The 27,834-nt window shown below is 40.7% G+C and overlaps 1 protein-coding gene across 4 annotated transcripts in view; it reads right to left on the reverse strand.

Moving 5' to 3' along the window:
• Positions 1-27,834, reverse strand: part of TASOR (transcription activation suppressor) — a 101,111-nt gene that overhangs the window by 33,374 nt on the left and 39,903 nt on the right. For 3 of the 4 annotated variants that reach the window (XM_054976219.1, XM_054976216.1, XM_054976218.1), the window contains exons 9-17: positions 25,271-25,376; positions 24,934-25,037; positions 24,740-24,843; positions 22,814-22,886; positions 22,653-22,727; positions 21,041-21,733; positions 20,120-20,349; positions 16,982-17,129; positions 15,274-15,330 (exon numbers count right to left, since the gene is read on the reverse strand). In XM_054976219.1, coding sequence (XP_054832194.1) covers positions 15,274-15,330; positions 16,982-17,129; positions 20,120-20,349; positions 21,041-21,733; positions 22,653-22,727; positions 22,814-22,886; positions 24,740-24,843; positions 24,934-25,037; positions 25,271-25,376 — 1,590 coding nt within the window. The remainder of the gene's footprint in view (positions 1-15,273; positions 15,331-16,981; positions 17,130-20,119; positions 20,350-21,040; positions 21,734-22,652; positions 22,728-22,813; positions 22,887-24,739; positions 24,844-24,933; positions 25,038-25,270; positions 25,377-27,834) is intronic. The other variant, XM_054976217.1, reaches the window with a different exon arrangement.

Raw genomic sequence — 27,834 nt, forward strand, 5'->3', positions numbered from 1 at the left:
TAAATAATAAATAAATAACTTCACGGGAAAAACGCTCTTCCAAGTGATTCAAGGTTTAGAAGGAAAGCCTCTATCAATGCTAGGCACAGACCCAGACGTAAAGGGGGGGGTGATTTGAGTGACTGGTGGACTAGAATTGTGTCGCAGTAGGAAGTAGTGAAACAGACGTTAGAGAGGGCTGAACACGCCTATACATTCCAGGCCAGTGAGAAGTGTTCACCCACTTGGGACCTGAAAATAGGAGTCAGTGTTTATATATCCACAAAGAGTTTGAAAGGAGCACAACACAGCAAGAAACTAGGATCGAAGTATTTGGGTCCTTTCAAAATAATCTGTATGGTCAACGTTACTGTGGAACCAGAATTACCAAAAACCTTGAGATATGCGCAACCCGTTTTCCATTTCAGCCTCCGCAAAAAGGACCCTGGACCAGACAGATGGCATCCTGACCCCAGGGCCCCACCTCCAATCTTTATAGACGGACAGCCCCATCAGGAGGTCAAGCTCATTTTAGACTGCAAATGAAAGAGGGGAGTGCTGTACTATCTGATTCAACTGAAACATTTTCCAAAAAGCCAGGCTGAATAGGTTAAGTCTACTGATATGAGAGCAAAGAGACTGATTCGATCATTCCATGCTAAATACCCAGGGAAACCAGGGGGGGGGCACTTAACTTAAGGAGGGGCAGAACGTCAGGTGCTCAGGATCACCTGTCATATTCATTACCACCCTGCAGCTGAAGCTGGTGCTGCTGAGGTGTTTCTGGGGTTACCTGGCATCCTTACAGTCAGATCCTAGCCTGAAACTCTGTAACACTACACCATGCTTGCTCTTAGAAAGGAGTGGGGGGAGTATTTTGGGCTGCAGTGGGAGGTCAGAAACTCTCACTGACATAAATCCTTCAATTTCTGGAAACATTGTTGGAGCCTGGTGCCTGTCACAATCTCCAAAACATTTTTTAAAGAGTCCTTGTGGCCCCAATGTAAAGAAACGGTGAAAACATCCCCCCCAAGGGACAGGTTTTATAATGTTCTCTTCAGTAATGTCACATTATTTTAAGAACCCAAATCATCAACTTGCACCAAACCGTAATATAGATGGTTCAAACTAGCATAAGAAAATGGCTGGTGAAAGGAGCAAGTTCACTCAAAACACGTTGGGAGGTTGCAAGCCAAGTGTCTTCTTACAATGGATGCAGCACCTTCTGAACAGGTACTTCCGGTTAATGCTATAGAGGTGCATCCTGATGTCTTCTAAAGTAGCAGACAAGTCGGGGAAAGCTTGGATTGGTGCCTTGCTCTAGGGAAGAGGTACTTCTTGGTTTCAGTGTGCAGAGGGCTGATTCCCCACACAGCCACAGACTGAAGTTTCCAACTCTGAAGACTAGAAAACTAGAAAGCCTGTCTATAGTCAACCCAATCTTATCTATTTGAAACATTTATTAGCCACCTTTCCATCCTGCAGAACTTAAGGTGGCTTATAATATAAACAAAACTAACAAAATATATATAAAAAAAAATTAAAACTGTAATTTAAATTTACCAATACGTTCAAGCCAAGAGTGTGCAGATGTGACAAGGCTTTCCAGAATTAGCTTAGTGCTTCATAAATCTGTTGGATGTCTGGGATCAAAGAATCTTCCCTGCTTTTTCTCGCCTATTCATTCAAGACACTTTGGATTTTGCCACTGGAAGTTATTGACCCGAGAACAATTTACAACAGAGAGGAATGTTTGTCATATAAGGAGGTGTTGAAAATGGAGCAAAATATGATTAAACTTAAAACAGGAGAAGAATTATCCTCTCACTATGGATGGTTCCAATACAGACAGATTAAAGACTTATATGACAAGGATCGTTTAAAATCGGGATTTACATGGAAAAACTCTGAATTGGAAGAAAGTATACTACAAGAAGGCAAGAAAAAGATTTCTAAAGTCTGTAAGATTTTGTTAAAATGGTATACAGAAGATGAAATTGGTAAAGTCCAGATGGTGAAGTGGGCCATAAATTGTAATAGAGAGATAACAATGGAGGCATGGGAATACTTGTGGAAAAATACATTGAAGATATCGACTTGTACCAATATTAAAGAAAATGTTTATAAGATGATATATAGATGGTACCTAACGCCGAAGAAAATAGCATATGGGAACAACAAAATGTCAGACAAGTGTTGGAAATGTAAAAACCATGAAGGTTCATTATATCATATGTGGTGGACCTGTGAGGTAGCAAAGCAGTTCTGGGGAGATATTACAGAAGTTATGACTGATATTTTACAAATCCCAATAAATAAGAACCCAGAACTGTTGTTGCTAAATCTGAAATTAGAAGAAATTCCCAGGCAACAAAGAACTTTATTATTCTATATGACAACAGCGGCAAGAATTTTATATGCTCAGAAGTGGAAGACGCAAGAAGTACTATCTATTGAAAATTGGATACAAAAATTGCTGTACATGGCAGAAATGGATACAATGACAAGAAAGTTGAGAGAACAGAATCCAGAAGAATTTCTTAATGACTGGGGTAAACTAAAACAGTATTTGGAAAAGAAGTGGGACGTAAAGGGACAATTATGGTTGTTAGATAACTATTAATTTGGCAGAAAGGAGATACTGATCTTTACAAGAGAAGAGAGGAGATAAGTTAGAAACATAATGTAACTGATAGTTTGTGTTAGGTTTTGTTTAATCTAATATATATTATCTATTTTACTAGTGTGTTAAGATAGTTAAGAATAGAAAAGGGGACATAAGTAGTAGATTCAGACAGCGGGTTGGAAAACTGTTGGAAGTCTTAGATTAAGGGGGGAGGGGAAAGGGTGGGAGAATATGGAAGTGAGGGTTTTAATTGAAAATCTGTAATATTAATTTTTACTCACCCAATAGATTTTTTTTTTAAAAGACACTTTGGATTTTATCTAAAGCAGGAAGTGGTCTCCAAAATACACACTAGTGTGCTTCATATTGTAGAACACTGGTTTAATATCACAGAATATGTTAGCAGCAGAATCTGATCACATGAAACTGCCCTACAACACTGGATCAGATCAATGGCTCATCACTGTCAGTACTGTATACTACATGACTGGCTGTGGCTCTCCAGGTTCTCTGGCAAAAGTCTTTCATGTCGCCTACTAACAGATCCTTTTAACTGGGATTGTACCTGGAACCTTCTGCATGCAAAGCAGATGCTCTACCACTAAGCCATGGCCCCATTCCTATTTAAAGTGGAAGCATAAAACATTCTACACTCTCTATTCTAGTGGACATAAAATTATTTGTTTAATACATGAGGCCCCCCTAATATATTTGACACATATACATATGCGCCAAATAAGCACTTTTTTACTTCTGCTGCTGAGACCTTTGCAGTAATATTGTCTGCGGGTCAGCATCCCTTCCCCACGGACTTACCATTCCAGGGGCTGCCTGACAAGACTTCTGACAAGGTCCCTGGCCTGCTCGGGAGCTTGGAACCAGCAGGGATGGCACCCGAGGCAGCACAGAGGCCAGGAGGAGTGGCCAAAGCAGCGGCGGCGGCTTGGGAGCTGGGAAGAGCGGCCACAATGCCGGGGACATCTCCAGCAGCGGCAGGGGCACCCATCAAGCCCTCAATGAATGGAGCACCAGCTGGGGGAAGCCCCCAGGAGCTGTCCACGCAGCCTGCAGAGGCACATGCCGGAGATGGCCCCCAGAAGGCAAGGCCAGCCGCCGATCAAGGAAAGGCGGTGGGGGCAGGAGGAGTGCAGGAGCGCCTGAGGCCATTGACCCTGAAAGCCACATCCACCTTGACGGAGCCAGTGAAAGCTGTGGAGCCCAGTGGGTGGGTCCATCTCCACGTCTGCTGCTTCCTGACCAGCCCCACCCTGAGAGGCCTACCTAAGTGGGCAAGGGGAAAGGGGGTGGCCAGTGTAAGCTCCCCTCAGGACACCTGGTTGGGCTGGGAGGCTGCCAGCACAAGAAGGGAGGAGGGCATGGATTGGAGCCTAAGGGTGGGCCTTGGACCAGGGAAGCCCCTATAAAGGGAAAACTGGCTGGCAGGTCAGGGAGGAAGTTCGGAGAGGCGAGCAAGTGGGGGAGTGGGAGGGAGGGATAGAGACCGAGGGAGCTGCTGCCCAGCTGAGGGAAGAGAGGGAGCAAGGGTGAAGTAGAACTCCCCTTCTCCCTTATTCTGAGACCTGTTGACAGTGTGACCCACTTTAGAGGCCAACCTGAAGGGCGCCCCCCTCCAAGGCTCCAACATCCTTGGCTCAGAACTTGACAGATCTGTACAGATTACAGACTGCATGCTATTTACTTATCTGGCTACACAAATTCCTTGTTGCAATGAATATACTTGGAAGTAAATTAAATTGCTGGCACTTCTAGTTACAGGTATTTTACAAAACAAACACATGCTTTCTGATTGAAAGCTAACAAGTTGACTTGTATCTCCTTTCTTCATGAACAAGAATTATTCTGCAGGCTGTAGAAACGTTGCTGATTGGAGAGGTAGGAAGGGCAACTTTGACTGCTTCTTCCTCACTAGACCACCCATTTTGCAAAGCTTTTAATCTCTCCCAATCATTTGCGTCACCTTTTCACTTCCCAAAAAGCAGCTGCTAAAGGAAGGTGGGAAATATTGTCGAAGGCTTTCACAGCCGGAGAACGATGGTTGTTGTGGATTTTTTGGGCTGTATAGTCGTGGTCTTGGCATTATGGTTCCTGACGTTTCGCCAGCAGCTGTGACTGGCATCTTCAGAGGTGTAGCACCAAAAGACAGAGATCTCTCTGACACTGAGACCGACACTGAGAGATCTCTGTCTTTTGGTGCTACACCTCTGAAGATGCCAGTCACAGCTGCTGGCGAAAAGTCAGGAACCACAATGCCAAGACCACGGCTATACAGCCCAGAAAATCCACAACAACCATCGAAGGTGGGAAAGATCTGCATTCACCTTCCCCTGGTGCTGTATAATTTTTAACTTAATGTCTGGAACAAGACAAACCTCAGCATAACTGTTAAAAGATAGGGAAAATATGGTATAAGGTGGTTATACCATGAATCCCCACCCCCACCCCCAAAAAACCCTAGAAAAGTACTGGCTAAAAGGCATAGGGTACAGACGAATTTTTCAGCACAATGAAATACGTACTGAGCAACAAAAATGAAGTTCTCCTTGAGACTGTATTTTACCAGTATGGAATAACAGAATACATAGGACTTGAGTTCATGTTGAAGAAAGATTTGACTTCTGATTTTACTAAACAAACAGCCTTTGATGAGTTGCTAGATATGAGCTCAGCTCTCTGCTTGTAAAGTGAAAATAACCAGATCCTACTGAAGATACAACAGGTAAGGTTTGGGAGGCTATCTGCACACTGTGGTAAATCTTTGTATGTTTGAAAAACAGAGTTGCACTTACTGTAATTGTTGTTCATTGATGTTGGGACTGTGCAGGTGCAGGCCTGCCAATTGGCAAGGTTTTTATAGCTAAAATACACTGGGGGCGCACGTCTCTCCACTGCGCATTTCCCACCAAGCATGCCACTGGGAGACAGCACCCCCTTACGCTCAGTTTCCCCTGAGTTGCCGGCCTGAAAATAAGTATAGAAAAGGCATAGTGGAACAGGAGGGAGGGTATTTTGCCTGCACAGAAGATGTTAATGAACAATAGTTATGGTAAGAGCAACTCTGTTTTCATTGTCTGTCTTCTGTGCAGTCCCACATGGGAGACGCATAAGCTTCTTACCTCGGAGGTAGGTGTGTATCATTGGAAGAGTGAGTGTAGTACAGCTTATCCAAATGCTGATTTGTTAGCAAAATTTTAATGTCTGATAACTGGGAATCAAAAAGATCTAATCTTTTCTGTCCGTCCCAAACGCTAAACCTTTCCCATTTGAACGCATAAGACTTTCTAGTATTTTCTCTTCTGGAGTTGATTACTTCGGCTACTCTGTCAGAAAGTGTTCCTGTCCTATTATGTGTCAAGCTGTCAGTCTCAGTCTGGGTAGGCCATGATATCATACCCCATTGTCACGGAGGTCTATCTCCGACCCCAAATTAAATAGTGAGCCCTTGGATAGATGCATCATGTGTTGGTACCAAGGTTTCTTGGGCCAGTAAGGCATTATCATAATTATATTTGGTTTGTCCCTCAGTATTTTGCTGTCTGTCCTGGCAATCTGAAGAATAGGAGGGAAGGCATAAAAGAGCTGTCCCTTCCACAGCAACTGGAATGCATCTCCCAGAGAGTTCCTGCCTATGTCTCTTCTTGAGCAAAACTTTGGTGCTTTCTGGTTCCCTTCTTCTATGTCTGGATAACCCTAATCCCCGAACACCTGTCCAGCTATGTGGTTTTCAGGGACCACTAGTGATTCTCCGTGTTTAATCTGCTCAATTTGTCTGTTACTACATTTGTAGTGCCCGGTATGTGTACAGCCTGCAGGGTAATATTTTGTTTCAATGCCCATTCCCAGATGAGTATCGCTTCTTTGCGGGTATTTTGGAAGTGGTGCCCCCGTTTGTTTAAATAATACATGGTGGTACAGTTGTCGGTCAGCACCTGTACCCTCTTCTTTGTTATGATATCTGTGAATGTGACAACGAATGGCTCTCAATTCAAGGACACTGATATGCAATTCCCTTTTGGGTTTCAGCCACCTCCCGTGGGTGTTGAGTGAGCCACAGTGAGCGCCCCAACCCATTGTTAAAGCATCTGCAGATACGGTTAATTCCAGTTGTGGAGACCCAAATTCCATCCCTGCTAGAAGTTGGATATCATTCCTACACCAATCCAGTGATTTAACCACTGCCCTGGATATCGTATAGTTTTTGTCCTGTCTCTGTGTGTCAAAGTCATGGACAGATAGGAACCATAACTGCAGCTTACGCATATGTAATCTACCCATAGGTATACCTTCTGTAGTAGCAGCCATGAGCCCCAATAGAGTCTGAATGTTTATGGGCTGACTGGAACCTGCAGTGAGTGAATTGTCTCACCAACTTCTTGATCCTGTTTGTTCTTTCTTGAGGTAAGAAGCCTCAATTATGTATGTTATCTAAGACAGCCCATATAAATTGTGCCCTTCTAGAGGGTCCAAGCACAGATTTCTTAAGATTAACTACAAAACATAGGTGTTCACATGTGTTAACCGCCAAGGACACCTAACGTTCCAGCATTTCAGACAACGAGACAGTGATCAGCCAATTGCTGAGATAGGGGTAAATTGAACATCCTTGTTTTCTCAAGTAGGCCACTACTATGGCCATATATATTGTAAACACTCTAGGTGGGGTGGACAGACCAAAGGGTAATACCTGGTATTGAAAAATGCTGCTGTTGCAGATGAACCTCAGAAATTTTCTATGCATGGGATGGATAGAGATAAGGAAGTACGCATCTTTTAAGTCTAAGACCATGAACCAGGAGCTAAATGGAAACCATGTACCACCATGTTATATAGTGTTCCCATTCTAAGCTTCCCAGAGTATATGTTTGTTCAAACCTCTGAGATCTAGTATAGAGCTGACACCACCATCTTTCTTATCCACCAGGAACATTTGTGAGTAAAATCCCCCTAAGGGCTCATTGGTAGGGACCCTTTCTATTGCCACTTTCTTTTATAGGTCTGTCAATACCGATACTAATTTGTCTAAGCAGACATTTAAGGAAGAATCAGGAAGACCCAAGAGTCGGGTAACTGGAAAACTCAATTTTATAACAAACTTCAACAACTTTTAACACCTACGTATTTGAGGTGATATTTGCCCAGGCTGCATAGAATTTAGTCAGCCCGTTTCCAAATGTGACAGGCTGTTCTAAGCCTAGTCAAAATGGTCTTTGTTGGGCCTGGGACTCTTTACCCAATGAGGGTTGTTGCCCCTGACATCTGTGTGAATATCGTCCTTGTTGGGGTTGGTGCTGTCTGTACTGTGAATAGTGAGAATACGCTTGGGAAGGTTGATATCGGTACTGCTTGTTCTTGTATGGTTGCTGTGGGCAATACTGGTACCGTTGTACAGGCTGCTGCTTTGGAAGAATTACTCCATATGAGCGGACCATCTGTCTATATTTCTTTTGCTGTGAGTGATAGTCAAAACAGTGACTGTCGCTCAAATGGCAGATCCTCAATTTTGGCCCTTGTCTCAAGTGGTAGCACTATCGATGATGCGAACGTTCTAGAAGATATGTCAACTGTACTTCGCCCTGCTCTGATTTGTTGTTTTGATAATTTGAGGGCTTCCTCTAAAATCACCTTGGCCAGGGTTTTCTGATCATCAGGTAGTTTTTCAATGAAGGCTGACAGACTTGGTAGGCCCCCATGATGGCCATATAATTCATTATTTAATGTTAATAATTTGTTATTTGATGTTAAGTGCAGAGGATAAGTATAACTTTCTGCCCAAGGTGTCCAGTTTTCTACTTTTCTTGTCAACCAGGACAGTATGGGAGCCCTATTTTGTTTGCATTTCTTTGGTCACCAACGATGATGGTGGAGGGTGACTAAACAGAAAAGTGCACACATCTTCCGTAGTCATGTAAAGCCCTTCAGATTTTTTGGTAGTAGCATGGACTGAAGCTGGCTTCTCACAGATGGAAATTATGAACTCCACAAAGCCTCCAATTACTGGGAAGGCTACATTAGTCATATTCCTGGAGTAAAGATACTGTAGGACATTGTTCTTGGGCTTTGGGTCCACGGCCAACATCTCAATATCCAAAGAGCATGCCATTCTGATCATTTGTGCTGAGTATAGATGGTAACTGTCTGTCCTGTTCCTATCACAGCCTCATCCAGTAAGGGATCAGATACGGGGCTTGGGCTCCTTTCCTGGTCTGGTTCAGGTGCTTGGTAGGAGAAAGATGATCTGGAGATTTCTTACTGCATCTTGGAACCCCTTGCCTGGTCAAAGCTGTCTAAAGCAGAAGCTATGGAGTGGGATCCGTAAGGCTTGCCCAGATCAATGCCATATTTAACCGGAGGCATATGTTGTTGGTGTTACCAGTCCTGGCATACGTGGGGGCAGCAGGGTTGTTTTTCCTCGTGGCCTCTTGCCCAGGGAAGATCTGCAGAGATAACTTTTTCCAATTCCCCTTCCTCAGCAAAAGAATGATATGAGGGGGATCAAGAGCGAAGCTTGGTGTTCGAGGTCTGTCCATTATGATGCTCTCAACTTGTTTGGTATGTCTCTCATTGTGCTTTGTCTTCTTGGTCTTCTTTCTCAGGGGCTCCAGAGATTCACAGAGGGCCTGGCTTACACCCTCTGGTGTTGCTCTCAACTGGCTCATCATTCTCAGTTTGAATTCTTTGGTTCCGAGATCTTCAGTTCCATGGTTTTCAGATCCAAGATCTTCAGATTGGAAGGTTGAATAACAATTGGGTACGAGTACCTCTTCCTTGGCTTTGTTGTCAGTGCCAAGGTCGGTTCCAGTCTCGAAGGTGATGTCAATGGTAATCGTCAGATCCGAGGAATCTTGGTGAGGTTCTGTGTCTCAAGTGTATGATGCCGCTGTCGACTCCCGAGACAGATCCGTAACTGTTGGCGCCAAAGTGGTCAATTGGATCAAAGGATGCTGGATTCCAGACAGGGATCTGGATTCTGACACAGAGGATCGACCTGGTGTGGCATGGTCCCCACTGCCAGAAGTGGAGGGGAAAGTAAACTTATTTTTTTATTTATTTGTTTGTTTATTTATTTTCCACCTTTCTCACTGAGACTCAAGGCGGCTTACACAGTATGAGATTAGCAGAATAAGTATCAAGTACATTTCAATACAGTATCAAGGACATTTCCATAAACAATGCCACAGGGTAAATAGATACAAGTTTAAAAGACATAGTGTTAGCAAGACTCCAATACAGAGTAGAAAAAATACTGAGAACATAATCAGTCCTAGGACTTGACATTAGACAACATGGAGCACAGGTGGTACATAGGAATACATATTTAAAGCAATAGATAATATGTAAGGCAATATAGTGATGAAGTCTACAGTCCCTAACTCATTAGTGAAGCATCTGAGACCCCATCCCTACACTACAGCCCTCCATTTGAGTAAAAAGCCTTTTTGAATTGTTTGGTTTTGCAGTATTTGCGGAAAGCCAGGAGAGTGGGGGCTCTCTTGACCTCCTAAGGCAGGTCATTCCACAGGATAGGGACCATCACAGAGAAAACCGATGTACGGGCTGCTGTTGATCTCACCTATGTGCAGCCTGGCACCTGCAGGAGACCCTGTTCAGATGAACAAAGCATAGGGAGGGAGGCAGTCCCATAGGTATGCTGGACCAAAGCCATGAAGAACTTTATGTGCAATAACCAATAACTATCCAAGGCTTTCATAGCCCTTTCCCAAAGAAGCATCTGCTGCCTAGTGGCTCTCTCAGCTCTCACCTTAGAGGTAAATCTGTGGCAGTGTTCACAGGCTTGAACGTTGTGCACTTCCCCATGGCATTCTAGACAAATAGAGTGCCCATCTTCATTGCACAAGTGGTGCAGTGTTTGAATAACACTTTCTCAGCCGTTTCACTAACACACTCTTTCTTTGTTCTTACTTTACAGATCACAGCAGAGCGGAAGCCAAGAACCTCCCTAGCCGGCAGCAAAGAAGGAACTGAGGGTAAGGGGGCGCTATCTCCCAGTGGCATGCTCAGTGGGAAATGCTGCGCATACACAGTGCAGAGACACATGCCCCCTAGCGGATTTTAGCTATAAAAACCTTGCTGATCAGCAGGCCTGTGCATGCGCAGTCCCACGTGTGCCTGCACAGAAGATGGACAATGAACGTACAGTTTGCAAGTCAGTATTTGTCACTTTTCCAATTATAAACACATAATGTTACAGGCCTCCAGCTCTTATCTCATCTTATGACATCAAATAAAATAAAGATGAAAATCCTAATGCTTCCATTTGCTTGGAGTCACAGAGATTTGTTACATTAAAACCTGCATTTATAACCTCTAATATGTTCATAATTCATTTCCTACAAATACTGGGCTCTCCACACTACTGCACTTTTCATGTTAGCTTGTCCCTTCTTGCCTGTCACTGTTCCCTCTGACACATTAAAGCAGGGCATTCCACTGCTAGATAACTATTTTGTGGGCAGTAGGGCAATTTACCACTTCAAACTGCTTGAGTATCCACCAAGGTGATCTGTTCCCAAACTGAAATAGCAGATGGATTATCACTAGAGGCTGATCTACTTGTAACTGTCACAGTCTACCTTTGTCAAAGATAAAAATGCAAAGAATACTACAGTGCAGTTATACCAGGAATAGTACTAAGACCTGTATATAAAACCATAACCTGGAGCACCAATCAGGACCAGATATGAACTGCATCAACTTCTTCCAAGTTGTCTTGAGCCACAGAATGGGGGAAAGATTATGTATGCATACCATTAGCAGCCTGAAAGCCCAGACTAGCCTGAGTTCATTAGAGCTTGGAAACTAAGCAAGGTCATCCACTACATGGATGGGAGATCACCAAGGAAGACCAGGGTTGCTACATTGCACAGAGGAAGGAAATGGCAAACCACCACTGCTCATCTTTTGCCTCATTAAGGAGTTGCCATCAATCACCTACAACAATAGCACGTCATCATCACCAATTATTATTATTAGTGCATTCATTAGGGCTTACAAAACTCCTGGATAGAAAATATACACAAAATTCGCTGTTTGGGGTTGTTGGCATGATTGCCCAGAACAGTAACCCAAATTCAAGAGGCTTGGAAATGGCCTCCCTCCTTTGTTGCAGTGAGAACTCTTTTTGGATTGGTGAGGGCACCTTGTTCAAGGGCCTATAGGACCATGGGGTCCAATTCACTTGGGTGGTGTTTAGTGGACAGGCAGCACTAGCTCCTGTGAAATTTTGGTGTCATTTAGTTAAAAAACAGCCACTCCACCTCCCTGTTCAAATCTTCCATAGAGAATCATGGAAAAGCTGAGGCATGTATGAACTACTATGCAGTATGAACTGTAATATTTAATGCTTTTAAATGTTTTAATGTATTATTTAATGCTTTTAAATGTTTTTAATGGTTGGGTGATGTTTGTATTTGTTATCTGCCCTGAGCCTGCGAAAGCGGGGAGGGCGGAATATAAATATAATAAATTAAATTAAATTAATTTCTCGCTCACTCTTTCTTCACTCTCGCCTTTATGGGAACAGAGCCGTTTTTTTCTCTGCAAGTAGCATGGTTAGGGGCACCTTGTTCAGGGCCTATAGAAATGGACCCCTTCGTCCCATTCACTTGAAACTTGGGGTTCTTTAGTGGACAAGCGCACTAGCTCTGCTGCAATTTTGATGTCATTTTGTTGAAAAACAGCCACATCCATCACCCCAGGTCCCCACAGGGCAGAATGGCAGACCTGCAAAGGAAGCCCTTTTCACTTGAAAGGGGAGGGGGACAACAACAGATCACAACATGTAGGAATGTGCACTAAAAAACCCACAGTATTTTCTAGATTCAGGTATTAGGAAGACTATAAATACAGGTCTTTCTGATATTCATGTCTAAAAATACCAATTTTGTATTTGGATCTGTTTTTTTTTCTGGGGTTCTGAAATTAACCAGGTCCAAAAAGTAGGGTTAGTACCAGTTAGTTCTTGGATGGGAGACCACCAAGAAAGATCAGGGTTACTATAATAGGCAGGAAACAGCAAAACCACCTGTTACTCTCTTGCCTCGAAAACCACAGCAGGGGTTGCTATAAGCCAGCTGTAATTTGACAGTACTTTAAATACATACACATTATTCTCTAGGGGGGAATCTTTCCAGGTGGCTGGAGGGGTTGCTGTTGGAGCAAATGACACTAAAATTGCAGCAGAGAGGACTATTTGTTTTGACCAAATTGGGTCAAGGGGTCCAATTCTACAGACCACTGAACAAGATGCCCCCAGACACCCTCCATGGTTTCCTATGGGGGGGAGTCCATTGGTTTCTCCGGGGCACAGAAACCTTAGCCAAACACACAAACAGGCAAACTAAACAAGCTCAACAAAGTCCAGCAAAGTCAATGTCAAACTGGAGAAGTCTGCAGAACCAACCTGACACCAGAAGACATGTACTCCCCACTCCTCAACATGTTGTTTTGGCAGCCAGTCACAGTAGGTCTCTTTTAACATTTGCACAGCTTTCCCAAGCAAGGAAAGAAGGGAAGGGAGAAAGAAGGAAATTATCCCAGAAGAATGAAACTGCATGTAAGAGAGAGCTCAACTGATTACATGACTGAATAAATAGTTGAGGTCTCCCTGATGTGCTATTTCATTCACCTGTGAGAATAGCCTGCCTGCCTCCCTCCCTTTTTTGCCTAGGAAAGCTGTGCAAACAATAAATAAAGTCCTGCAACCTTTAAAACACTGGTCCAGGTTATTTCTGCCTATTTTGGGGATTAATTGGGACCACCAACACTGGTTTATCTAGGAATCCCAATACTGATCAAAATCAAAAAGAGTCCAGTAGCACCTTTAAGACTAACCAATTTTATTGTAGCATAAGCTTTCGAGAATCAAGTTCTCTTTGTCAGATGCATGGTACAGAAACTGGTCAAGTACAGAAGAGGAGGGGGGAGGAGGGGAGGAGAGAGAAGATGCAATTAGGGGGGGAGAGGGAGAATGCAACCAAAACATTCCTTTGCTAGTAAATGTAAACATCTCCTTTTGGTGTGGAGATTAATTGGCTTGTGTGAGGCTTCAAAGGAGTTTGCCATGTTGGTCTGTAGCAGCAAAACAACCAGACTATCCAATTCCAATGTAGTATAAGCCTTCGATAACCACAGCTCTCCCCATCAGATGCCACTGGGCTCCCCCAGACCCCACCTCTGTAAAGGAAATCTGTTACCAGTGGCAACTGGCGTGGGCTTCCGGGGACCACAGTTCTCTTTGTCAGATGCATCTGACGGGGAGAGCTGTGGTTATCGAAGGCTTATACTACATTGGAATTGGATGGTCTGGTTGTTTAGCTGCTACAAACCAACACAGCAAACTCCTTTAAAGCCTCACACAAGCCAATTAATCTCCACACCAAAAGGAGATGTTTACATTTACTAGCAAAGGAATGTTTTGGTTGCCTCCCCGCTAATTGCATCCTGTCCCCTTCTGATATATGTCTCCTTCTCTCCCCTATCTCCCCTCCTCTTCTGTATTTGACCAGTTTGGATCATGCATCTGACGAAGAGAACTTGATTCTCGAAAGCTTATGCTACAATAAAATTGGTTAGTCTTAAAGGTGCTACTGGACTCTTTTTGATTTTGCTACCACAGACTAACACGGCTAACACCTCTGCATCTATGACCAATACTGATCGGAATTCTGCAATATACAGTATTTTTCAGGTACATTTTTGGACTGGATAAACCAAATCACACACTCCTAACAGCAAGGAAGGATAGCAAATGTAGAATTTCCAGCAGAAAGGTAAAAATGTTTGTCAGTAGGAAAATAAAATGCAGACTTTTTTTTAATGCTGGTGGCTGGCCAGAGCTCTCCTGCTTGGCTGCCGCTTGTCCACCATTTTAGGAATCTAAAGAAAGAAGTGCAGCTACACAGGGAGGCATATACTTCAGGGGTCTATAAAACCACACCCCTTTGTTCAATCTGCTTGATACTTGGGGGGAGGGGTCTTTAAATAAGGAGGACTGTGTTATGTACAAGTTTGGTGCCATTAGATATAAACAACTGCCCTAGACCCCTGTATACATTCCCCAGTGAAAATAATAGTCTCAAACCCAGGAACCCCAAAGCCTCATGGATATTATTCCTGAACCAGTAATGTCCTACTCAGAAATAAGCAATCATGGCAAAAATACCCTCTGCCCATGGCATGAAGCCCAGATCAGAAATTGCAACAAAAATTTTCTTGGCACACCCCTCTAGCATTCATATTATATTTGATATGCATATATACATGGGTATTTAACAGTAGCTTTGTCAATTACAGTAAATACCCACAAAGGTATAGAAGTACTTCATTAAAGTGTTTTAATGAGCTTTTTGCATTTTGGAATAGCCAGTTTCCCTTGTCTTCAAAAGCTTCTCCTAATTTGGCCTATGAATATGGAATTTACTTTTAAGACTGACACACAAAATTATACTAAGTCTCTTGACGTAAGTGTCTTACGTCTTAACATTACTTGTTTCAGTGCATTAATTCTCACACCTATATGGCAAACCACTATCTAGTTCCCAGCCTCTTGCTGAAAGTTAAAAATCAGAAGAATGTCTCTTCTCAGCTACCTGGACAGCAGTGGCATATGCAATAAAGGCCATCCTTCTCACCTGTTTGGTTATCTCCATGTTCTCTCAGTTGCTTCTCAGGAACTCTTCCTGCCCCTCCTGAGGGAGAGCAGCAGTTAGCAAGTTTAGATTCTCTTAGTATGTATAACGTAAAATCTTCTCACACGCTTTGTGTTACAATACCAATTAAAAATGATTCGCCCTCTATAAAGTGAATAAAACTAGTAATTGCTATTATTTTCAGGTATATCTGAATATTATAGAATTTCCTCTTGATTCAAGAGATTCATTCCAGGTTCATTAAGTATATTAAAACTGCAAAACAGAGTAAAGTGGAAAATCCCACATTAAACATTTTTGGTGTTGTAAGATTTGAGCTACCTAACCCTGCCACTGCTGCTTCCACACCAATGTTGTGTCAAAGACTTCTTATTCCCCAAGGGGAAAAAACACATCATAAACCAAGTATGCCACAGACAGTATCTTTTCTCAAGAGTCCATAAAGATGAATATGATCACCACCAAAATCAAATAGCTCAGGAAATGGTTTAGATATAAATGCAGTTTAGTAAAACAAATCTATCTCCATACATTAATAGAACACTTAGAAGGTCAGCAAGAATCAAAGAATTAATGAGAAGCATCAATCCACTGTTCAAGCCACAGTAAAAAGAATTCTTCAGGAACATGACTCAAAAGAATTCACACACTCCCCCTGCCAAACATTCCTCTTAAAATGCTTGTACACAAACTCAGAACTTTTAAAAAAATAGTATCAAGTAACTCAAGAAGACCACTGACAAAAGGATAAAAAGCTTCAATCATAGTTTTTTAGATTCTGTGAGTAACCCACCCCCCACAACCTCTCCTAGTAAGTTACAATTATACTGGCAATATTTGCACAACAAGGCTCACTGCTGTCCTCAAATTAATGAGCTGCTTAATCACAGAGATAAACCAGAGAAGTTGCATAATCTCTTCCTTTGAGGTCTTAAAAAGGTAAAGATTATGTATGAATGGGATCACTTAGTTCAGGAATGTCCAACTGGCAAATCTTGGATGAAATAGTCTCTGAAGCAGTTTCATCTGGCCCTTGATGGTCCTACCAAGTTTTGATCAAAGTGTAGTAAAACCTGTGCTCAACTCCATTATAATTAAAGGAAAAGTCATTCCATGCTGTGAGATGAGTTACTCATTTTATTACATCTCTGAATTTCTTATGCAATGTCCCCACACTTTTCCACAATACATATGCTCTATGACTGCAGAGTCCCTGCTGTAAGATGGCACCAACTTTAGCATAGATCCCAGCTCCTTAGGTGGAAAATATTCTTCCAATCCCTTAGCCAATGCCTGGAGCTGACAAGAATACAGATACTTCAGAGGTGAGTATCTTGCTTCAGAGCAAGGACTTTGGACTGATAGCCTGATTGTTTTTCTAAGTTTATTACCCCAGCAGCACAATTTCAATGTATCCACTTCAAGTTAGATGCAATGAATGTGAAACCAACTCTAACAATTTAACAGACATAATCTGAATGTTTTTGATGCATAGCTGCTTATGTAAAACCAGACTTGGATGTATTTGCAGAACAAAGTGTTCCATAAGCAAAAACTAATATCCTCGGGATAAGTGCAGATTGTAGAACATGCAATTAAGCAGCCTCATCTCTGTTTTCACCAAAAAAAGGGTCTCCGGAAAATTTAAATATTAGATTAGATTTTATATTTATAAAGTTATGTTACTTACCTGTGATGGGAATTAATTTCCAGTGTAATGCTGTCTCCCCAGTGTTATTTGAGTTGGAATGTTGCCTGTGATATTTCTGTTCAATGGGGGTGCTGGGACATGGGCTGCTGCAGCCATCAAAACTACTGACACTTCCAGTGCTTGTTTCCTAAATAAACACAGAGTAGTCAATTTATGATTATATTTCAGTCACAAGTCAAAGCGATTATTCTTTTGCCACTGTGATGTAATAAAATATATAAAAATATTTTTGACTTTGTATCACATCTCAGCATATGCAATAGGTTTGGCATTCAAACCTATGGCCTCATTTATGTGTAGCCTTGCTGTTATTAAATCCTCAAGATAGCTTTGACTCTTCAAAGAAGGAAAAGGCAGAGGGTCAATTAGGAGTCACTTCCCTAGCAATTAAAAGTAGCTTTCCTTCCCTTCTCTAGTGCTGCTATATTCACTTTCAAACTACTGCAGTAGTCTCTCTCTTGCTCTTTCGTATAAGGGAGCAGAGGCACACACATGCATACACCTTTGGTTTGTTTGGGAAAACAACAAAATCAGCTTCCTTTCTCATCCACCTCTCATCTTCCACATATGTACACATGCATACACCCTTGCTCTGCAGCATGTTAGTGAATCTTACCCCAATTATCAAAGCTGCTATTTGCCTCTTCAAAAAAACAAAAGTTAACTCACTTCCCCCCTTGCAAGACATGTTACAGTTGGGGTGGTGGTAATTTGCTTTGAAAAAACAGCAAAGTTTTTTCAAAGCTGCTATTTGCTTCCTCCAGGGAAAACAGAGGTAACTGCATCCCCCTTCCTTTCAGGGAAAGTTATATTTTGGGGGGGTGGTATTCGTTCGTTTTGGAAAAAATTCAGTCCTGCTCTGAAATGCTGTAATTTTTGCCCAAGATGCCAATCTGTGACTGGCACCAACCACTGAACTGCTATTTTGTTACTGACAGTTTCTAAGACTCTTTTAAAAAAACTGAATAGGCTCTAAAAAACATAAAATCTGTCCTTCCCTGTTTTAAAGAAACTATTCAAATAGGCCATTTAAATAGAATTAAACTGATCAACAATAACAATTCCAAATTACAAGCATTAAAAACCCTCTTATTACTTGCTATTAAATGCTTATATGCATAGGAAAAATGAAGTAATGACAGCACCAGATGAACCATCCTAGGGATGGAGTTCCAAAACCAGAGTGTTACCACAGAAAAGACCCTTGCTCCAGTAATTATCTGCCAAATCCCTGAAAGCTGGGTCTTCACAGAAGGGCACGAGATAAGAAGATCTGCATGAAAAAATGTAAAACAAACCTCTCTACTACTACAATCTCTACTAAGTATGCTGAGGATTAAGACTTTAATGGAGTTTACTTTTGAGTATACAAGCGAAGGACTGCACTGCAAATCATTTAAAAATTCAATTCTTCACCCATACAAAGAGCCCTGTGGCGCAGAGCGGTAAGCTGCAGTACTGCAGCCCAAGCTCTGCTCACGACCTGAGTTCGATCCTGGCGGAAGCTGGGTTCAGATAGCTGGCTCAAGGTTGACTCAGCCTTCCATCCTTCTGAGGTTGGTAAAATGAGTACCCAGTTTCCTGGGGGTAAAGTATAGATGACTGGTGAAGGCAATGGCAAACCACCCCGTAAAACGTCTGCCAAGAAAATGTCGTGGTGCGACATCCCCCATGGGTCAGTAATGACTTGGTGCTTGCACAGGGGGACTACCTTTACCTTACCTACCACCCATACAACCACATTCCTACAGCCAGGAAAGAAAGCAGTTCTTAAATTAGAAGACTACTGACTTTTTTGTACATTTACTAGGATGCAGAATGTACAACATTGGTCTTAACACAAGCATTCCTTCTTTTTAGTTGAAAGATGGCATCTAGGACAAGTCAGTTTCCTTGTTTCTTCTGGTAGTTGAATCTCAACCACCACCCTTTAAAAATTTGTGTGGCTTAATCTTATAATTCTATCTATGGAAGAAAACTTTCAACTAACCACTACCCCTCTCAAATTAGACGGGTAATCCCTAGGATTCAAAGTGATACCAGGCCACCAGAATAAGACACAGATCCTTCCCAAACAAGCATCATAAGCAGCAGGCAAACCAGCTAGATTCTCTTTACTTGGAAGGATGGTAACAACACTTACAGCTACACTATGCTACGCTATGTTCTCCTTTCACTGAACTGGGATGCTGAATAGCAGTCCTCCTAATCCTGGTTGGGTAAAGAGGCTACTATAGAATCCATTCAAGGAATTTTGCTTGAATATGGCTTATATGGAAGCAAAAACATTTACCAAGCAACACTCAACAGAACTAGAGACTGAATCCCAGATGGCTAACATGCAGCTATCTAGTCTAAAATAAAATTGATACTGAGGACTGTAGAGAAACCTGGAGTGTCATGAAAACATCAGAAGCTACCTTAAAAGTTCAGTCAGTCACAAGGAAGTATTGGAAGCCAAGCTCGCTACCTGACTTTCGGAAAAAAAAAATTCTCAATATGGTTGACCCAGGGGGTGAATCCTGATCTATGCTATGCCAGTTGCATGCAAGCTGGCTGTGATATTGTCCACTGTTATGTAAATATCACATATTTCACAGCCTAGATCAGATGGCCAATCTGGCTGTCCTAAATTTGAAAACTATGCTGTGGTAAACACACACATACAAATAAGCATACTGACGGAAGAATGTGATAGTTTAAGTAAAATTTCTTTATGACAAGCTTTTCAAGTTCTTTTATCACTTTTCTCCTTTCTATTCTATAAAGCGGAAATGCATACATGCAACACTAGCCACTGTCCTTTACTCTACTCTTATTCTCAAGAGTTGTTCAGCAATTCTAGTAAACGTATGAGATTAATATCAGAAGATGTAAATGCTAAAAATACATTCACAATGTACATAATGAGGACATTAAAAACTCTGAAGTTCCAATCATTTTATAAGTTCTTACTTTTAAATGTAGCATACGGTCTGTGCCTGTTTCATTACTAAACACATCAACTGAATAAGGTAAGCTTGGTGCCGCAGCCTCAAGCATGACAGAGCTCTGAGAATCCTTAAACTGTACATTTTCAACATGTGCAGCATCAGGGAGTTCAAGTTCTTCTTTTACCTGTGCTGGAATGGAGTTGTACTCAGGAGGTTGCCTTGTATTGTTTTCTGCTAAAGCATGATTAAAAAGTCTCGTCAGCAGAGAATCTGGAACAGCCAACTCATCTAAAAATTTTTTGAAGACCACATTGTCAATAACAGGAGGATCAGAAACATTTTGCTGCCTCAGATCAGTATCGCATCCACCAAGATCTGCTATTATTGAAGACAGTGATTCAGATGCTCTCTCTCCTGAAAAAAAGAAGAGTGATGGAAGTTACGTTAAAAGTTCTGTACAATCTGTATTTATGTCCTTGAGGATATGCCTCAAGGAAGACAATATACTTTCCAGTTTACATCTGAAGCCAAGGGAAAAGCTGTACTAGCACAAAGGAGAGCTACTCTTCTTTCGTACAAATTCCAACTCACCTTGTTATATTCCAGCCCATTCAAATTTGCATAGAGTTGCATATAAACATTCAGAGGTTAGGGGGTTTAGCCAATATTACAGCTGACACAGAGGATAACAACTTGTAGGCATATTTCAGCTCTAAGATGTAATGAATTGAACTCTTAGTTTTTAAGACAAAAGGTATTAAGGGGTCAAACCCAGCTAAAAACACATGCTGCAAAATCCAACATCAATTCAAAAAAAAAAATCAAACACTATGCTCAAAGAAGACTGATCAAATGTTATCAGTTACACAGACAAAGTAACAGGAATCATAACCCCCTATTCAACATGAAAGAAACTTCCAGATGACAGGTTCAGATGACATATAGCACATGCTCAGTAGTCTTTCAGATACAAACACATGAACTTGAAGTAAATCTTGTATAGAAACTCACTACCACAGGCATGGACTATGCCATGACAAGACCAGCAAGTTCCTGTCACAGAAAAACAGGCTGTTCCCAAAAACAGTACTGCTGATGTACTTACCATCGTATGGACAATCTTTTTCTGAAGAAGTGCTAATTTTTAAGCGTTTCTGTGGGCTTTCTCCACTACTTTCCAGCTTTCGCTTTGATCTGCTCTTGCTTCTACTGTCTTCTGTGTCAGATTCTCTATCTACATTTTTCTTCTTATACTGAATTAAGTTAATCAGCTTTTGCATTCTTCCTTTATCATACTCCCCAGGGTGACAACGTTTTTTCTTGGCAGCTATCATTTCACCTTTAGAACCATTTCTTTTTCCAGCTTTTCTCACTGGGCAGTCAGATTCTTCTTCTGGTGCTTCATAATCTGAAACAGGGCTGAACTGCTGAGGTTTTCGATTCCCATCCATTATTTTTTTTGCTTTAGAAACAGGAATCTGGTACGCTTCAGAACCAAAAATGTAGGCACGTAAGGCACTATCAAGATTGGATTTGTTTTTTGGTCCAGCATGCAAGAATCGTTTCTCATCCAAGGTTGGTTTATATTCATACAGAAAAAATGGTTTATGTTTACTCCACCGTTTCAGGTAGTCATGTATGTATTTTTCTACTGCAACATTTAAGTTTGATTTAGGGTCTTTACGAGACTGGAGTAAAGCATAATGCAATGACGGTATAAATCTTGTAAGTTCTGGCATAACCATAAGCGTTTCCTGCAATACTGAAGAATTTGCATTTTTCTGGTCATGTTTTTGTGCTGTGTTCAAAATAAAGACAATCAAGGGAAAATATCAACAATTTAAGTAAGCAATACAATTATTAATACACGTTGAAAGACAAAGAATCACCATTACTTACTATATGGGCCTAAAAAGCAATTCCATAGAATTGTATTTCTATTACCACAAAATGAACAGGAAATGAAAACTGTTCTGAAAAAGAGTTCCCTGCTGCCTTGTGATGTGTTTAAAACATGAGCCAGTATTTTAACCAAGGTCTTCATTGTTAGCAACCCAACCAACCCTTTTGAATGAAATCTAACATACTATTCCAAACACTACCAACCTTTCTTCAGAACTCCACAAGTTCCTTCCTTTTTTCTCTCACATGCTGAGCTGGCTTCAGTAAAAAAATCCCACTTTGTGATCAAGAAACAAAGCCCGTACATTACAGTACCTAGACTTGTATGTTTTGCAGTGTGAATGCAGCCTTATCCATGACTACCTCATACTTTCCAGTAGTAGACCACCTTCTCACTACATAAACCTATCAGCATTGTTTATTAGCATTAATCAATCACTTGTTCTAAGAAGAGTTTTTTGCAAATTGCAACAATTCAGCTTCTCTTCCACTTGAGCACAAATTTTGCCTAAGCCTATTCTAAGAAGATGGCATTAGAATTCTGATTAGGTACACCTAATAAAATCAAGCCTACAATCCTAAGCACACTAAGGATGCCTTCTGTTTATAAACAAAAATATTTTGTATTGGATTGAGAGTGAAACCTGATACGGCAAAGCAAAATTCAATAGAACATTATTAATTTTAAAGGGTAAACTTAATTAAGACTTACAAGGTTTGGTATGTTGTTGTTATTGCCTCACTAACCAAGCCTGAAGTAACGGGGAAAAATCACAGAATTAAGTATATTAGACAGCTAAAAACAAAACTCTTACTTGATGTCCCTATACCTCTATGATTCCGGAACAGAAACAATGCTTGCAGAGTGCGAGGTCTTCCTGCTTGATTGTCTGGGGATGGAAAAAAAACTGTAAGAAAAAAGATGTTGCTCATGAAGCAGTCTAAGCAGTCAAAGTAGAAATAAAAAATTGCATACCATATGGGGAAGCCATTTGACAAGGAGAAAGGAGCACCAGATATCCTTGGTCTACAAGTGGTTTAACAATAACCTGAAAAAAGGAAGTTGACTATAAAAAACATAATTCTAGCTCTAAACAGCACTTTAAATCAGTACAGCAAGTTGTAAATTGGGCTTAAACAAACGAGGGGTTGGACAGAAGATCTCCCAAGCCAGAACATCCTTAACTTCAAATCCACGAGCATTTCAACTTGGCTCATGTCAAAGAGACTTCAAAGAGACTACAGTTTGCTAGTGTAGCTGTCAAACTAAAATATTACCAAATTATTCTTTAGATTTTTTAGTTAGAGTTCTGCCATCTAAATACTGCTATTTTCAACTTTAGCAATTATCATTTTAACAATAAATGGGAGATATTAACAGTCCTAAACATTTATACCCTTCTAAGCTGATCGACTAACTCTGATTAAGAAGGCACTGCAAGATTCCTACATCCCAGCTCTACATGGCAAATAGTTTAGACTAAAGGACCAGCTTTATCCATTTATATTAACATTTACATGGGGAAGGGGCCATGGGGAAGGAGTAAAGTATCTGCTTGGCATGCACAATGTCCTAGCTTCAATCTCCCGTTAAAAGGATCAAGTAATAGGTGATGTGAAAGATCTCTACCCAAGACCCTGGAGAGCCACTGGCAACGTAAGTAGACAATTATGACCTTGAAGAACCAATGGTCTGATTCAGTATAAGGCATCTTCATGTGTTCAACATCATCAAGTATTTTATAATGCTTTATATTGTTAGAAATCTAACTTCTCATTGATTAAGCAAGATCTAGCTCAACAGCAATGGAAAGGGTTGAAAATGTTCTTACGTAAAAGTTATTGGTGGAGAGTGGTTAAAGTATTAGACTAGGATTTTGAAAACCCAGTTTAGTTATATTTATATCATGAAGTTTGTATAATAGTACCTGTTAATCTGAAAGCTAGTTGTATACATATGACGGCTTTAAGTGCATGCATAAACTTTGTTCAACAATTTTATTATACAAGGGAAGGCACTGATACTGTTTTAGCCACACAGCTTTATTGCTTGTCATTCAATTAAATATTTTTGTACTGGGGATTTACTTTTTGAATTGTCTTTAGTATTCACTTTATTTTGAGTTGTTTTTCTCAACCTCATTGAGAAATAACTCCAAATATTTCCATTTTTAAAAAAAGATTACAGTCAGTGACATCTTTGAAGTTATTTCGAAGTTATACTTGAGTTACTTCATTTTTAAACAAAAAATAAAATAATCCACACAGTGATTCACACCTTTTGGAAAGATATTGTACATATTGTTCAGCAGATATCTGAGTCTGCTAAGTTACGCAGAAAGAAAGATCCAACCTATTAATCGCAAGCTGCTGTGGAAATTGCAACAACAGCCAAAATCTTGAGGCCAAAATTAACAAGGTTAACAGTTGACTCTGTCTACTCCAGAAATGTTTAAGAGATTTTTAATAAGTGTCATTCAGAGCAAGCTTTTATTTGATTTTTGAATTCTCACTAATATACCAATATTAATTCATTCATATTTTTCTCCATGATGTAAGAATTTTATTTGTTACATGTTTATTCTACTATATTTGCTATGCAGAAAAGAGCAAGAGTCCAGTAGCTCCTATAAGACTAACAAAATTTGTGGTAGGGTATGAGCTTTCGTGAGTCATAGCTCACTTCTTCAGACACCACAGCTCACAAAAGCTCATACCCTACCACAAATTTTGTTAGTCTTATAGGTACTACTGGATTCTTGCTCTTTTCTACTGCTACAGACAGAATAACACAGCCACCCATCTTGATCTATTTGCTATGTGTTGGCTTGTGGTCTATTTTGTATATAGTTTTTAGAACTTAACAAGTAAAAATAAATATTTCCAGAGAATAGCTACTCACTAGTTTGTCTTTCTCTAGCTTTTGAAGTAAACCTTCCAAATTACTTCCCGAGCTAGTCTTTTCCACAACTTCATAAAGGCTACAGTACATTCCACCCCTGAATTCTGAGAAGAAAAGCAATCCAGTCATTAAATTGTTTGCCATGCTATGACACAAAACGAGAGAACATGTATACAGCCAAAAAAAAATCTTACCTTCCTTTTCTCCTGAATAGGTTTCTTTATAGAACACTTTTGGCGAGATCTTCTTTGTCAAATGTTCAATACTCATAACCATATCAACATCAAGTTTTTCAGGACTAGAGGTCAAACGGTAAAGACATTTAAGATGTTACTTGTTCAAGATATTAAAATTTGTAAGCTAAAAAGCAGTTTTTGCAAATGTGTACAGAGAAAAACTATACAAGAAGTTATTACCAGCAGAACATGAATTTATTTCTCCGGCGTATACAACAGGAATGTTTTAGACCTTCTGGAATCTGCATAATCTGGTTTAACATATTCTGACTTCTAGTTCTGAAGTTATACTTACAGTTTGCAGGGAAGCAAAGGCCGTGTTTCTGATTTCAAAGCAACATGGCATACAAGTGTCCCTCTGTTTAAAAGCTGCCCCTTCCACAAGGTGTAGCTTGTCTTATCTGTGTTAAGAACAAAAACAATCTTTTACTAAATATGGTATTTTCAAAACTCTTTCTTTTCAAACACACTGAGCAAGAAATACAAAGAGAGTACTGACTGGATGAATGTATTCCCCAAGTTTTGGTTTATTAGAATATAATGCAAACACACTTCCATGGATGGGGTAAGTACTTATCTTAAAATGCAATTTCATTCTAGGTAGCATTAAAAATGAATCAATGGACAGAACCCGAAGGATTTTTGTCCCAATAAGCACACAACACCCTGACCTGGATGGCCCAGGTGAGCCTAATCTCATCAGATCTCAGAAGCTAAGCAGGGTATGCCTTGGTTAGTAATTGGATGGGAGACCTCCAACGAAGACCAGGGCTGTAGAGGCAAGCAATGGCAAACAACCTCTGTTAGTCTCTTGCCACGAAAACTCCGCCAGGGGTCACCGTAAGTCAGCTATGACTTGAGGGCACTCTCCACCACCACCAAGCACACAACATCTCCCAGTCTAAAATGGCATTTTATTGCTTCTCTCTAAAATACCATGGTAGATTCCAAAAGTTACAGCTCACACTCAAATATACTCATATCACACACCTCTTAAATTGTTGCAGTACATATGCATACAAAGACTGCATTCGGACATCATAATAGGTCAGCGCACTCATAAACCCAATTTGGCAAACTCACATCTTGCTCTTGCCATGACATGACATGACAAAATAATCCTGGATTAAAGCTAACTCAGTTTGTTTATTTATTTATTTATGTTATTTATAGTTTGCTTTTCTCACATGAGACTCAAGGTGGATTATAAAGTGCAAGTCAATACAATTAACAGTAGGGACATTCAATAAACAATGCAACAGCGTATACAAAGACAAAATTTCCTGAGATTTGAAAATCGGCAGAAATCTAATACAGAGCTGAAACAAAACAATGCTGAAACAAAGCATAAGCAATTCTAAACCTAACATATTAAACAATGTAGGAACTACCCAGTAGGATCATACTTACAGCAACAGACAACTCATAGTAGTATAGTCTTTAGTCCCTATCCCCAATGCATCTCTTTGAAACCACTTCCTTACAATACTATCTGAGTAAAAAAAAGGCTTCTTGAATAATTTGGTTTTGCATTGTTTGCAGAATGCTAGGAGATTGGGAGCTTTCCTGACCTCATCAGGTAGGCCTTTTCATAAGATGGAGGCCACTACAGAGAATGCACATATACAGGCAGCTGATTTTGTCCATGTGCAGGGGAGCAACTGCAGAAGGCCCTGTTCAAATGAGCAAAGCTGCCATGACAGAACATACAGAGAGAGGCAGTACACAAATATGAGAGACCAAGGCTATGCTTTGTTTTTTAAAGCCAAAGCTTTGAACTGAGCCTAGTAACTGGTGGGTAACCAATAGAGTGACTGCATAACAGGAGTAGTACATATGCTCTGTCTAGCTTCTGAAAATAATCAAGTTGTGGCATTCTGAACCAACTGCAGTCTCCAAGTTGATTTTGAGGGGAGACCTATGTACAGTGCATTACAGTAGTCTAATCTTGATATTACCATGGCACGGATTCAGGAGGCCAAATCAGCCATGTCAAGGTAGGGAGCCATCTTCTGTGCTAGACTGAGTTTGAAGAAGGCATTTTTAGCAGCTGCATTAACTTGTTTTCTTAGCAGCAGTGCTGGATCCAGTATAACCCCTAACCTCTTAACTGAGTCTGCAAGAGCCAAATGAACCCCATCAAAGGCAGGGAGCAATGAGTTCCCATAACATAAAAATGCACATGCCCAGATTAACTGGAGTTAGCCATTCTTTCCACTCTCCTATTCCCAAATCTCTAGAATTCTAAAAATTGATTTATTTTTCTTCCCACAAGGTAGAATTCTAACTCTGATTAACCCAAGCACCTGTATTTCTATGCAGTGGGCAAATGGACTTTGTAACTATTACTACTAACTATTATTAAAGAATTCATTTTCAGCAGTGATTTACACAAGGACTGCAAAGCAGAAAGCTGAATTTGCACACCATGTTAATATCTATGTAATGTAATGTTTGACTGCAGCCTTAGTGAGTGAAAGACATGTCTGTATAAATTTTCTAACCTACTCTGTAGGACCTCTCCTACCAGCTAGTCTCTACTGTCAGAGAGGTGCACAAAAGAAAAGAAAATATGCAGTTTCTAGCAGCAGTCCGTAGCAAAGAAGATAAACACATAAATGGCCAAGCATAACAAGGCAGCATACAAACAGAGAATATGATGAACAGAAAATGCCTTCTGCACATTCCTCCCAAGTTTTGATCTAATCGAGAAGGATGCCAGGTCAGATACAAGGGCAGATATGCTCCCCCTCACTTAACTGAAAGTAACTTGATAGTTAAGCTTTCATTTGTTAATCAAAGGAACAGCCAAATGGTTTGCAAGTAGTTCCCTTCCTAATAGGTTCCCGTTCATAAGAA

The sequence above is a fragment of the Eublepharis macularius genome, chromosome 4, assembly GCF_028583425.1.
Source record: "Eublepharis macularius isolate TG4126 chromosome 4, MPM_Emac_v1.0, whole genome shotgun sequence".
Taxonomy (NCBI): Eukaryota; Metazoa; Chordata; class Lepidosauria; order Squamata; family Eublepharidae; genus Eublepharis; species Eublepharis macularius.